Source organism: Stegostoma tigrinum, chromosome 30 (genome assembly GCF_030684315.1).
Source record: "Stegostoma tigrinum isolate sSteTig4 chromosome 30, sSteTig4.hap1, whole genome shotgun sequence".
NCBI classification, from domain to species: Eukaryota; Metazoa; Chordata; class Chondrichthyes; order Orectolobiformes; family Stegostomatidae; genus Stegostoma; species Stegostoma tigrinum.
This window is the reverse complement of record NC_081383.1, coordinates 36,706,640-36,719,690: the sequence shown is the minus strand read 5'-3', so window position 1 is coordinate 36,719,690 and position 13,051 is coordinate 36,706,640. Positions and strand designations below refer to the sequence as shown.

At 40.6% G+C, this 13,051-nt stretch overlaps 1 protein-coding gene across 3 annotated transcripts in view; it reads right to left on the bottom strand.

Moving 5' to 3' along the window:
- LOC125465932 (procathepsin L-like) overlaps positions 1-13,051 on the bottom strand; it is a 61,545-nt gene that overhangs the window by 18,681 nt on the left and 29,813 nt on the right. For 2 of the 3 annotated variants that reach the window (XM_048559949.2, XM_059638547.1), the window contains exons 3-5: positions 4,771-4,912; positions 3,625-3,747; positions 1,219-1,371 (exon numbers count right to left, since the gene is read on the bottom strand). In XM_048559949.2, coding sequence (XP_048415906.2) covers positions 1,219-1,371; positions 3,625-3,747; positions 4,771-4,912 — 418 coding nt within the window. Of the gene's footprint in view, positions 1-1,218; positions 1,372-3,624; positions 3,748-4,770; positions 4,913-8,578; positions 8,634-13,051 lie in introns of those variants that run through there. The other variant, XM_048559950.2, reaches the window with a different exon arrangement.

Below are 13,051 nucleotides of genomic sequence, written 5' to 3'. Positions count from 1 at the left end.
ACAAGCGGATGACTCTGCAAAGAGATGCTTCTGTACTCAGAGGCCATTTCTTTCCCATGGTTACTCACGACAGGCTCAATAGTGAGTATGCAAGAGAGTGTATGTCTGTGCGAATTTGAACAAGTGTGTATGTAAGGGAGAGTAAGTGAGGGAGAGTGTATGTAAGTGATAGAGAGTATGTGTGTATGAGAGTAAGGGAAAGCGTACATGTGTGTCTGTGAGAGTAAGAAAGAATGTGTTTGTGAGTTAGTGAGGGAGCGCATGTGTGAGGGAATGAGGAAAGGAAATACGGGAGGGTGACTGAGGGCATACAATGGGACTGGAAGACAGTGATTGTAAACTGGAGAGGGAGAGGATGTGCACCAGTGGGAGAAGGGGAGAATTCGTGAGCCCTGGGACATAGTGCATTATCCCTTACCCCAATCTTTCTCCTCCTTTTCCATACCCAAATACATGTCTACAAAGCTGCCTGGAGAGCTTCCTGAAAAGCAACTTGCTTCCAACATTCATTTTCTTATGAAATCCACTGAGGTCAGTTTGAGTGCATATCACCAAAGGCAAATAGAATGTCAGTGTTTGTTAAACTCAGTTCCTGAGTTCAGCATCATACTCCCCACTGATTAGGACTTGGGATCTAATCTAGCTACATCTCTGTCACTCTGCTTCTTGGCTGAAAGGTAAAAGAAGGTTTTAGTAGTTAGCTCTACTGCAGGAAATATTTTTAATGGTTATTCTTATTAAATATCCATTTATTTAAATTATCTATTTATTGCTTTGGTGTTTTCACTTTTCTGAAATTCATGTTTACTGTTGTGCAAAACTTCATTCTCTGATACTTACTCAGTTGTCCATTCAGAAAAAAATAAATGGAATTTGGCTCTACCCATATAAAAAGGTTTAGAAATGTAGTGCTCAATTTACCACAAGAAAGTTTCTATTCTTCTATTAATTTTCCTACATATTTCTGTGCTCTTATTTTCCGTATTGAGACAGGTCACTGGACCCGAAATATTAACTCTTTTTTATTTCACAGATGCTGCCAGACCTGCTGAGCTTTTCCAGCAATTTTGTTTTTGTTCCTGATTCACAGCATCCACAGTTCTTTCAGTTTTTACTTAATGTAGATTGGGAATTTTCTACATGGACTTTGAATATAAATGTTTCTTGTTCTTCTGAAGTCTGTAATCTAAGGAAATATCTTTGTTTATCTAATCTCACCTGGTTCTTCACTCCAGTAACGAAACCCTTTCTTCTCCAGTCAACTGTCTGAGGAAATTTAACATTTTTCGCTGCTGTAAAGACTTTGCAAGCCTGGTAATCAATCTCGTTTTCTTTCAATCCATTCAGATGCTCATTAAACTCCTCCATGGTCTAGAAAATCAAGACAAAAAGTTATTAAAGGATCAGAATTATCAGTTTAGCAAAAGGTGAGAAGGTGTCCCACAAGAATCAATATTGATATAAGCGATATGGAACCTAAACTTGGAAGTACAATTGGCACATTCATTTCTATATAGGTCAGCGTGAGCTGGTGCAATTTGGCAGGAAAAATTAAGGACACATATTGCTGAGAGAGTGAGGCCCTGGCTTGTGTTCCTGGGTTGGGTGCATAGTGGTGGGAAGAATTCCCAGCTCCATGGACTGGGCCTTTACAAATGACCACCCACACTCTCCTGGGTGATCTGGGAACCAATGAGGAAGCTGCTGAGATCAGAAATCAGCGGGCTGGTCAGCCTGGCTCGGGGGTCTACACTGAGTCTAAAAGTGAAGAGAATAAATTATAAAACATCCTACCAGCTCTCACCTCACATATACTTCCCCATCAATGCCAACCCATTTCACCTAATGCCCTAATAGACACTAACAGCCACCAACTTCCCTAGCTATGTTACTTGCTGCTGCTCTACCCAATCCCTATGGTCCCACATATCCAGCATGGCAAGTCAGTGCTAATTCAGGTCAACCCATACTTCCACTGACCATCGTTTCTTCCTTCACTTGTCCCAACTTACCTTGTATCCACAAGTTTCCATACACCCAGGAGAAAAAGAAACAATTCCAAATGGCACACTTCAATCTGAGCTGCTCTGTTCTGCACATTCCAGCATGTTAATGTGGGATTTTATCATTTGGATGACCAGATGCCTCCAGGGGCTCAGCACATGCAAAACCCAGGCTGTCACAAAACCCACTCTGGCAAAATTCAGAAATGATGCTTTTGGTGCCATGACTTCCAATTCTTAAGGATTTTTGGCATTTGCACCAGACAGTGAGACTTTCTGCCTGATGGAAATCTGAGTCTAAAAGTCTAATTGAGGTAGAGGTTGAAATTATTAAATACAAATTATTAAAAGTGATGATGCAGTCTAACAAGGTCATAAAAAATGAAATCAAGAATTAGGGTTCATTTCTTAAGTGCTAGAATGGAAAGGAGAAATTACTTTCAGCTAATGTAGAAATTTAGTAAGACCGTCTGTGGTGCTCTGTGCAGTTCTTAGTTACATATTATAAAAAGTTACCTATTATAAAATATTATAAGGAGGCAATATTGAAAGTACAAAAACATGTTCTCAAGAACGAAAAGGACATACTTAATTTAATGCAATGACTCAATAGCCTGAGGCTCTTTTCCTGAGAAACTCTTCTACATTATGAAAGAAATTGATGAAGCAAAGGTAGAAAAATGTTGCCTTCCTTGCAAGAGTCCAAAACTGGGGTTCATAAACATAACAGTCATCAATATACCCAAAGGGGAATTAAGAGAAAACGTAACCCTTAGAGTGGTAAGAACGTGCAAGTTACTAGGAGGTGACCAGCATAGATTAATTTAAGTAGACGATGGATATTTTGAGGGTTTGTCATATGAGAAATGGTTGAGGATTCTGGGCTTGTACATGATGGAGTTTCGAAGGATGAGGGGTCTGTCATTGAAATTTACAGAATACTGAGTTGTCTGGATAGAGTGGACAAAGAAAGGATATTTCCACTAGCAGAAGAGACTAGGACCTGAGGGCATAGCCTTAGAGTGAAGGGATGACCCTGTAGAATTGAGATGAGGAGGAATTTCTTTGGCCAGAAGTGGTGAATCAGTACCGCAGATGGCTGAGGAGGCCAAATCATTGACAGTATTTAAGACAGAGATAGATAGATTCTTAATTAGTAAGGAGATGAATGTTTACAGGGAGAAGGCAGAAGAATGGGGTTGAGAAATGTATCAGCCATGACTGAATGATGAAGCACACTCAATGGGCCAAATGGCCTAATCTTTCTCCTATATTTTAAAGTCTTATGGTTGAATGTTGAAACAAAAAGGAGTAATTGCTAGAACTAGAAGAGGGATGTAAGAAACATTACATTGTAACCAGTTGCTTTGCTGTTTTGGTTTCTGTATATTAACTTTTAAAGACAGCTACAGATCCTACATTTCCTGCATTAAACGTCCATGTAGCTATCCATACGTTTTATTGCTGTAAAACAAATGAACACTTCATTTCATAAAAAGAATGCTTTTCCTATTCAGAAAATATCAGCAAATTAAACATTGATCCTAATCTGACAGTTGTTGACAGTAAAGTGTTTGTACAATGACGAGTCACTACAGATTCCAAACATATTTATACACACCAGATCTCCAAACTGGTTCAATCCCACAGTAAACGTGTGCTTTCCCATTCCATATTCCAAATTGTGCTGTTCAATGAATCTCACATTGTCCTCCCACAATGCTCGTCTATAGGCCTCTTCAGCCTGAAAAAACGGTTACATCAAGTCAGTCAAAAATCAGACTGTCATCATCACTGCTAGTCCAGAGTCAGTGCTACATCTGAACTCTTACCAAAAACTGATAGGTTCAGCTCACTGGCGTTAAAGATTGTTTAGATACAAGCAATCTAGTTTCAGGCAGTTGGAGATGGCTGAAACGTAGATGAGTCAACTGTCTCAAATTTAAAACTGTACCCAACGAACATTGAGTTTTCCATGTGTAGATTACGAAAATCCAAGGAACATTATTTTTAAACCAATTTTTAGTATTGATGAAAAATGTTCTAACTTTCAATACTGATATTACATCTCCACAGAGGAGCTGCACAACTTAAAAGACATGTTATCTAGATTGAAGGTCAACTGCCCAACACTGTAATCAGTTTCTTAGAATTTGTACACATTCATCATCAACTGACTTTTTATCAATTATCAACAAGTTTTTTTAAGAAACAGAGATTGTTAAATCAAGAATCCCAGTAGTAGGGAAAGGCATGCATTAAGCACGATGCAAACAATTGAATCAGTGATGGCAAATGATAAGATAAATGAATTACTATCTTCAAGCCAGTGTTTTGAAGTACTAGGAAGGAGGAGGAAAGAAAGCCTGAGGGAGGTAAGAAGTCAATAGCTTTGGATAAGGAAGAGTGAACAAGAAAGTTTGAGTAAGAAAGAACAAGTGAACAAAAGAAGAAGAAAGATAGAGATTAGGTGAGCAAGACAGAGCAATAAGAAGTGATGTGAGAGAGAAATAAATGAAAAGATTGAGAAGAAGCATGTGAAACAAGGATAAGAAAGAGACAAGTTAATTCTCACGCTTTTTTTATATACAGGGTTAAGAGTTATTGAAGAGAAGTTTTTGATACACAAGAAGAAGCAAACGTAGGCATTCCTGGGGTGCACAAAACAGTTTTACCGAAAAAAAAAGCATTTCTAAAACAGTCTGAAACTTGAGAAACTAGTTCCGCGTTGAATTGCCCAGCAGAACTGCAGTTTTTCAGCTCTTACCATTTCATATTGCTTCCCATGCAATGATTTCCAGTTGATCCAGGCTTCATCCAATGTTGAGTGGAATGTGGAAACAGAGGCTGCAGCCAATATGAAGCCCAAAACCCAGTCCACAAACAGAGAGCACCTCATGATGGGCAGTCTGATGGAACAAAACCCTCAGGCTTATTTTCAGTAAGTGGAGAATTTGTGGAATCTACTTAACTTTTAAAAAAATCTGGGATACTACATTTCTTCCCAATTTCTCTTGGTTCTTTTCAAACTACACCTCTGCGCAAACCAACATATCATATGAAATAGTGAAAAAAAGGCAGATGGCAGCTAAAATGCCAAGGAAAGACAGAAGGACAAAAGGTACAGAGAGTCAATATTGGGGGAAAACAAACAGCAGACAGGCTTTCAGTACTTAATGGTATCAATTCAATGCAAGGAGTTTATGAAAATTCAGATGGGCTGAATATCCGCTTTTTGGAAAACTAAAAGAACTGCAGAGGCTGTAAATCAGGAACAAAAACAGAAATTACTGGAAAAGTTCAGCAGATCTAGCAGCACCTGTGAAGAAAACATCAGAGTTAACATTTCACGGGAGCTGACCATATCCATTTTGATAGGCTGTTAAATGCTGAGAAGTTGGCTAAGGTAAAATCCATGTTGACCCTCATTGCAAGGACAGTACAGTACAGGTATTAAAGAGATCTTGCTCTAATTGTGTAGAGTCTTTGCAAGACTGTACCTGGAGTGTTGTGTACAGTTTTGGTCTCCTGCTAAGGAAGGATGTGCTTTTCATGCAGCAAGTTTAAAAGACGTTTACTTGCCTAATCACCAAGATTGAAAGATTGTTTTGCGATGACAGATTGAAGAAGCTAGCCTGTAGCTACAGCTTTAAAGAATTTTTGGTCAGAGGTCTACAGCACAGAAAAGAAACCCTTCAGCCATCGAGTCTATGCCGTCAAAAACAACTGTCTAACTATTATAATCCCATTTTCCAGCACTTGGTTCATAGTCCTGTAAGCCTTGGCTTCACAAGTGTACATCTAAATTCCTCTTAAATGTTATGAGGCATTCTGCCTCCACCACCCTCAGAGCAAAAACATTACCTCACATTCCCTTTAAACCTTTGGCCCATATCTTAAATCTATGCTTGCCCCCAGCCACTGATGCCTCCACAGAGAGAAGTAACTTTCAGCCCACCCTGTTTATGCCGCTCATTAAGTTTATATATCTCAATCACGTCCACCTCAGTCTCCTCTACTTGAGGGAAAGCAACCCCAGTCTATCCAATTTCTCTTCACAATTAAAACTCTCCAGGCAACATCCCAATAAATCTCTCTACCATCTCCAGTGAAATCACATCCCTCCTATAATGTGGATTCCAGAATTGCACACAAAACTCTAGCTATCATCCAACCAACATTTTATGTTCCAATATAACCTCTCTTGTTCTTAAACTCTATGCTTTGGGCAATGAAGTATGCTTTCTTAACCACTTTATCCACTTGTGCCCTACCACTGGGTCACTCTGATTTTGGTGGTTCCCAGGGTCCTGCTGTTTATCATGTATTCCCTTGCCTTATTTGTCCTGTCCAAGTGCCTCATACTTATAGAACATAGAACATAGAACAGTACAGCACAGAACAGGCCCTTCAGCCCACAATGTTGTGCCGACCATTGATCCTCATGGATGCACCCTCAAATTTCTGTGACCATATGCATGTCCAGCAGTCTCTTAAATGACCCCAATGACCTTGCTTCCACAACTGCTGCTGGCAACGCATTCCATGCTCTCACAACTCTCTGCGTAAAGAACTATCTGAACTGAAATCCATTTGCAACTAATCAGTCCATCTGACCAGCCAATCTATATCCTCTTGTGATGCGAGGCCACGCTCCTATCTACCACAATTTATTTTTTAATTGTTTGCAAACTTACTGATGAATCCTCCTACATTCAAATCTAAATCCTTTACAAATACCACAAACATTATGGGCCCCAATACAGACCCTTGAGAAACCCCACTGGACACAGGTTTCCAATCACAAAAATTCCCCTCGGCCATCACCCTCTGCTTTCTGACTTTCAGCCAGTTATGAATCCAATTTGCCAAATTTTCTTGGGTCCCATGGGCTCATACCTTTGCTATCAGTCTCCCATGTATGAACTTATCAAAAACTTTGCTTAAGTCCAAGTAGACTACATTAAGTGCAACGCCCTCATCTACACAGCTGGTCACCCATTTGAAAAATTCAATCAATTGATCAGGTATCAGCTCCCTCAACAAAGCCAGACTGGCTGTTCTTAATTAATCCTTGCCTCTCCAAAAGCAAGTTAATTTTGTCCCTCTGAATGGCTTTCAATCGTTTTCCCACCGCTGAGGTTACACTGACTGGCCTGAAGTTTCCTGGTTTATTCTTTGCTTCCTCATTAAATAATGGAACCACAATTGGCTCTCCTCTAGTCCTCTGGCACCTCTCCTGTGGCTAGAGAGGAATTGAAAATCATTGCCAGTGTCCCTGCTCTTTTCCCCAATGTCTCACCCAGAAGCCTGGAACAGATTCGGCCCAATCATGGAGACTGATCTACTGTAAGCCTGTCAGACCATTCAGAACCTCCTTTCTGCTTATGCTAATTTGTATACCACATCGTGTTCCTTGATTTGTACACGCGCATTGAGACAAAGTATTAATTTAGAACCCTGTATACAACCTGCAGTTCTATGCACAAATCAACATTGTCGTCCTAAAACAGCACTATTCTTTGCCTCGTTATCCTTTCATCTTTAACATACATGTAAAATAATTTAGGATTTTCCCTTATTTTGCCTGCCATTATTCTTTCATGGCCCTTTTTGCTCTTCTAATTTCCTCTTAAAATTTTCCCATGTACATTCCGGATATTTTGAAATCAACCTGCTGAAATATCTTATTACACGTCTTAGAAGCAAGTGTACTCCTTCAGGGCTTCTGTTGTGGTGATCTCACTGAAACCTAAAAAACTCTCACGAGGCATAAACAAAGACAGAAATTACTGGGAAAAAAAAAGCAATTTCTGTTTTTGCTTCTGATTTCCGGAACCTGCAGTTTTTTCAGTTTCTTTTCTTATGGACATGATTGGGTCTATGTGGGTAGGTTGTTTCCCCTAGTTATTTTTCAGCTCCAGAACTACTTGTGCTGCAAATTGTTGGAAGTAGGAATATCTGAGTCAGTTTTAACTCCCCTCAATCAATTAGACTTAAAGATCGACAAATGACAGAGGAACACTGCAGAAGGAAATAAAGTGACTAAGAGTCACATTAGGTAGAGAAAAATAGAGACTGCGAAGAAGACTGAGCAAGAATGAAAGTGATAAAGGACAAAAAACATTTCCAGCTTGTAAATTTAAAAAATGTCTAAAGAACAATGCACTTTTTTAAAAGAAGGCGGCCCAAATGTTTCAGCTGTTGTCTTTTTTGGTAGGGATATTGAAAGGCATTACAAGAGCTTGCATCTCTTTTTTAATAAAAGCCCTTGCTCTGTTAAGTACAAGTTTTAACTTCCAACAAAAAGTGCAATAATTTTGTGAAACTTGACAGGCAGGTCACAACGAGCTGCTGTTTTTCTAAGCCATCAGCAATGTGGCACAAAGCAGCCAGCAAATTATGATTCACAGGGTAGTTCATCTTCACCAAAAATCAGTGAATGATTTATGCTCATTATACTGTGTGCATTAAATTCTCTCTTGTACCAGCAAGTTTTCTAAATTACTTCTACTATCAGTAAGCATGATTTTAGTCTTAAAATAGTTAATATAGTAGCCCTATTGCCACCTTACCTCAACAGTTTTATCTTATAGTCTGGTCCTCCTCCAGAAGTGTAGTCCGAGTGAGCTGATCAATGATTTTATACCATATCTTAATTTTTTTGGACCATCCCCTTTTGAATGTGATGCACATAGTCAATGATTGACAGGTTCAAATAGGACTCCTTTCATGCAAATAACTTTTTTTGTCAGCACTGACATTGATTTCTTACAGGAATGCAATGCTTCGGCTACATACAATGTGATTACTGATTCTTTTATCTGAGGCAAAATATTGCATTTTACAATGACAATACATTGGGTTTTCTCACAATTATGGAACTTAAATTCATGGATTCACTTTTTCAGCATAGCTAAACACTTTGATACAATAATTTTACATACAAATAGGATAGAAGTTTGAAATATAAGTGCAATTTAATTAAAACAGAGTAGATAGAGATAATGAAATATTTGCAAGGGGCAGGTTAAAAAAATCCCTTGGTTAATTTGCAATTATGAAAATGAATTTTATGATTTTCATGGAAGATAGAAGATTGAAATGGATAGTGTTGTAACATATGAGAAAATACCTGTATGTGAATTCAAATAGAGGACATAATTGATCCAGATAAAGGACTTGGAGTCAGTTTCCTTCCTTTTCCTGCATCTAAGGGCAGGCAAAGAAGATGCCACTAAGATTATATTTGCATGTTTAGTTATTGTTGTATTCACAATGCACTCCAGACATTAGATTGGCTCTTGAAAGATGATAACAGAGGTAGATATTCATTGAAATGACTGAAGATGACACTAAAAGAGACTGAGCTGTTCTTGACTCAACAGTCAACATGACTAACCAATATAATCAATTTAGTGAATATAATCTTGAACTTTACAACCAAAATAGTCAACTCATGTTTCTGGAGATTTGAACTGTATGGAGCCCTTGGTCAGGCCTAAATCTTGGAGTAATCCTTTTAGATTTAGTTCGACCCACTAGCTGATCTCTACCATTAGGATACTGAATCATGGAAAAATTGGAAAATTCTGAGTTTTAACAGGTTTGAAATGTAAAGGTACATTTGTAATTCAGTTTAAGATAATTTTATTAAAGGGCATGGTTTGAATTAATAAAAGGCAAATTTGGGATTTCTTTTATTTATTTATGGAATGTGGGCATGCAGCATAGACCAGCATTTACTCCCCTTCCCAAATTGCTCAGATTTAAACACTTTATTTGAGTCTGAAGTCACGTATGGCTCAGACCAGCTAAAGAACAGCAGATTTCCTTCCCTAAAGGACGTAAAGATTGTGAAAAGAGAATGGTTGTCAACACAAAAGGGAATCCCAAAGTCTTTACAGGCACATTAAAAGGAGTAAGAGATGAAGAGTATGGAAATTAGGGACTAAGAAGGGAATTTACAAGTGGAAGCACAAGGCATAGCTAAGATATTAAATTAATACTTTGCATCTATAGAGTCACAATGCACAGGAACAGAACTTTTGGTCCAACCAGTCCATACCAACCATAATCCCAAACTAATCTAGTCCCATCTGCCTGTGCTTGGCCCATATCCCTCCAAACATTTCTTATTTGTGGACATATTCAAATGTCTTTTAAATGTTGTAACTGTATCTGCTTCCACCACTTCCTCTGAAAGTTCATTCCATGTACAAATGACTCTGTGTAAAACAAATTGCTCTTCGTTCTTTTTTAAATCTTTTTCCTCTCACCTTAAAAATATGACCCCAGACTGTAAATTCCCCCTCCTAAGGAAAAGGTACCTGCCAATCACCTTATTGATACCCCTCATGATTTTATAAATCTCTATCTTTTCCATGGAAGCTGATGCTACCCAGGCTATGGTGAGAGAAGGAAATCCGAAACTGATAAGGAAGAGACATTGGATAGCCTATCTGTATTAAAAATGGGAAGGCACCAAAACCAGATGAGATGCATCCAAGAATACTGAAGGAAGTGAGAGTGAGAATTACAGAGATACTGGCCACAATTTTTCTGTCTTCCTTAGATTTCCCTGCTGTCAGGGGATGGAGGATTGTTAAAAAAAGGAAAAACCAATCAGTTACAGGCCAGTTTAATGTTGGTAGTCGGAATATTCTAGAATCAATAATGTGGGATAGAACGAACAGTCACATGAACAAATGTGGGTAACTAAACTTGCATGGATTTCTTAAGGGAAATTTGTATTTAACTCACTTACTGGAATATTTGATGAGATAACAGAGTGGGTTGATGTGAGGGAGGCTGTTGATGTGCTATACGTGGATTTCCAAAAGGTATTTGTGCTGCACAACAGACTTGTGAGGAAAATTCTAACTCCTGGAATAAGAGGGCCAGTAGAAATGTGAATTGGAAACACAGCGATCTTCTAAAACAGAAATCATTGGAGAAGCTCAGCAGGTGTGGCAACATTTGTGGAGTGAAAACAGAGTTAACGTCTCAAATCCAGTGACCCTTCTCCAGAATTGATAGCATTTAGGGAAACTGGTCTTTATGTGAGGAAGGGATGTGGGGTGGGGTTTAGTGGGCAGATAGGTGGAGGCAGAACACAGAGAAGGGGAGAGGGAGAGAGGAGGAGAGGGATGGGGGCAAGAGAGGGATGGGGGAAGAGAGGGGGAGGGTGAGAAAGCAGGGGAGGGACAGAGAGAGGGGAGGAGGGAAAGAGAGAGAGAAGAGAAAGAAAGGAGAGAGGGGGTGAGAGAGAGAGGGGGAAGGTGGCGGGCAGAGAGTGTGGGGGAGAGATGGGAGAGAGAGATGGGGGGGAAGAGAGAGAGGGAGGGAGGGGGTAGGGAGAGAGAGGGAGGGAGGGGGAGAGAGAGAGAGATACAGGGATGTGAGAGGGAGGGGTGTGAGAGAGAGAAGGCAGAGAGAGAGGGAGAAAGGTGGGGGGGAAGAGGTTGGGGTACGTGGGATTGGGGACGTGGGATTGGGGAAGGGGAGTGAAAGGGGAGAGATGGGTGTGGGGGAGAGAGAAGGCAAAATTGTGGGGAGAGCGAGACGGGGTGAGAGGGAGAGAGGTGGGGGGGAGGAGGGGAGAGAGAAAGGGAGAGAGACAAGGGAAGACAGAGAGGACAAGATAGAGATAGGGAAACAGAGAAGGGGAGCCTGGAAGGGGTGGTGGAAAGGGAAGAGAAAGGGAGCAGGAGAGAGGGAAGAGAGAGAGGGGAGAAAGATGTGGGAGGGAGAGATGGGGGAGAGGCTGGGTGGGGGAGATGGTGGTGGAGAGGTGGGTTGGGGTCGAAGTGGGGGTGGAGGGAAGGACAGAGGTGATTGGGGATGAAAGGGACAGGAAGGGGGAGGGAGAGAGAGAGGGGAAAGAGAGAGGGGTGGTGGAGGGGGAGAGAGAGAGGAAAAGAGAGAGGGGGGAGGAGAGAGAGGGGAGGATACAGGAAGCGGGGGAGGAGAGACAGAGAGGGAGGGAAGTGAGTGACAGAAAGGGAAGGAGGGGGGAGAGAGAGGGAGGGAGGGAGAGAGGGGGGACACAGAGAGAGAGAGAGATGGAGGGGGGGGAGATGGAGGGCTGAGAGAGAGGAGGAGGTGGGGGAGGGAGGAGAGGTGGGGGGTTTTGGAGGGAGGGGAGAGAGAGAGGGAGGGAGGAAGGGTGGGGAGAGAGAGGGAGGAAGGAGAGGGAGGAAAGTAGGCAGAAGAATGGTTGATAGTAAGCCAGGGAAGAAGAAGAGGTGATAATGGAGACTGAGTGGGCAGAAGTGGCTAAAAACAACCCATGTCATGGCAGGATCAAAGGCATGGAAGGAAGTGTTCAGGTTCTAAAATTATAGAACTTGGTATTGAGTCCTGAAGACTGCAGGGGCTCCAAGTGGAAAATGCAATGCTGTTCTTCCTGCTTGCACTAAGCCTCGCCTGAGAACACGTTTGGGGAGACTTATCACATGTTTAGCGATATCCTTAATTATGCTATCAAACTACTTCTAAGTGAGTACTGTTTATGATGGAGTTGTCTGAACAGGCAATATAGTGGCACAAATGGATTAAATTAAAAGAAATTTGCACACTTCAAACCAAGTACGGTGTAGACCATGGTGTAGATCAGTAATCCTGCTACTTATCTGTTCTAGCTTGTCTTGCATAAAAACTTGTTCAACTGTGGGACTACGTCTCACGTTAACGTTATCAATACACGTGGAAGTGAATACTGGTACAATCTTGGGTCCAATGCACATTTGGACAAATTAAATGGTTAATTTGTTGGTTCTTTTTCTAATTTTCCTGTAGCCTATACAGCTGAAATTGGAGGGAAATAAAAAGGAATCTGTACATACATTACACCTTTTTCATGGAGGTAGTTAATCCTGCTGCAACCCTAAGGCAACACTCTGACCCATCAGAATCTCTCTGCCTGAACTGACAATTAAGATTGATAGTTAACTGTTCTTGTTGCATTTTCATGCCAATGATGACCCAACCAATTAGCACTATAAAATGCTGATGTTTTGTTCAAGCCTGATTCTTAGATCGCAGTT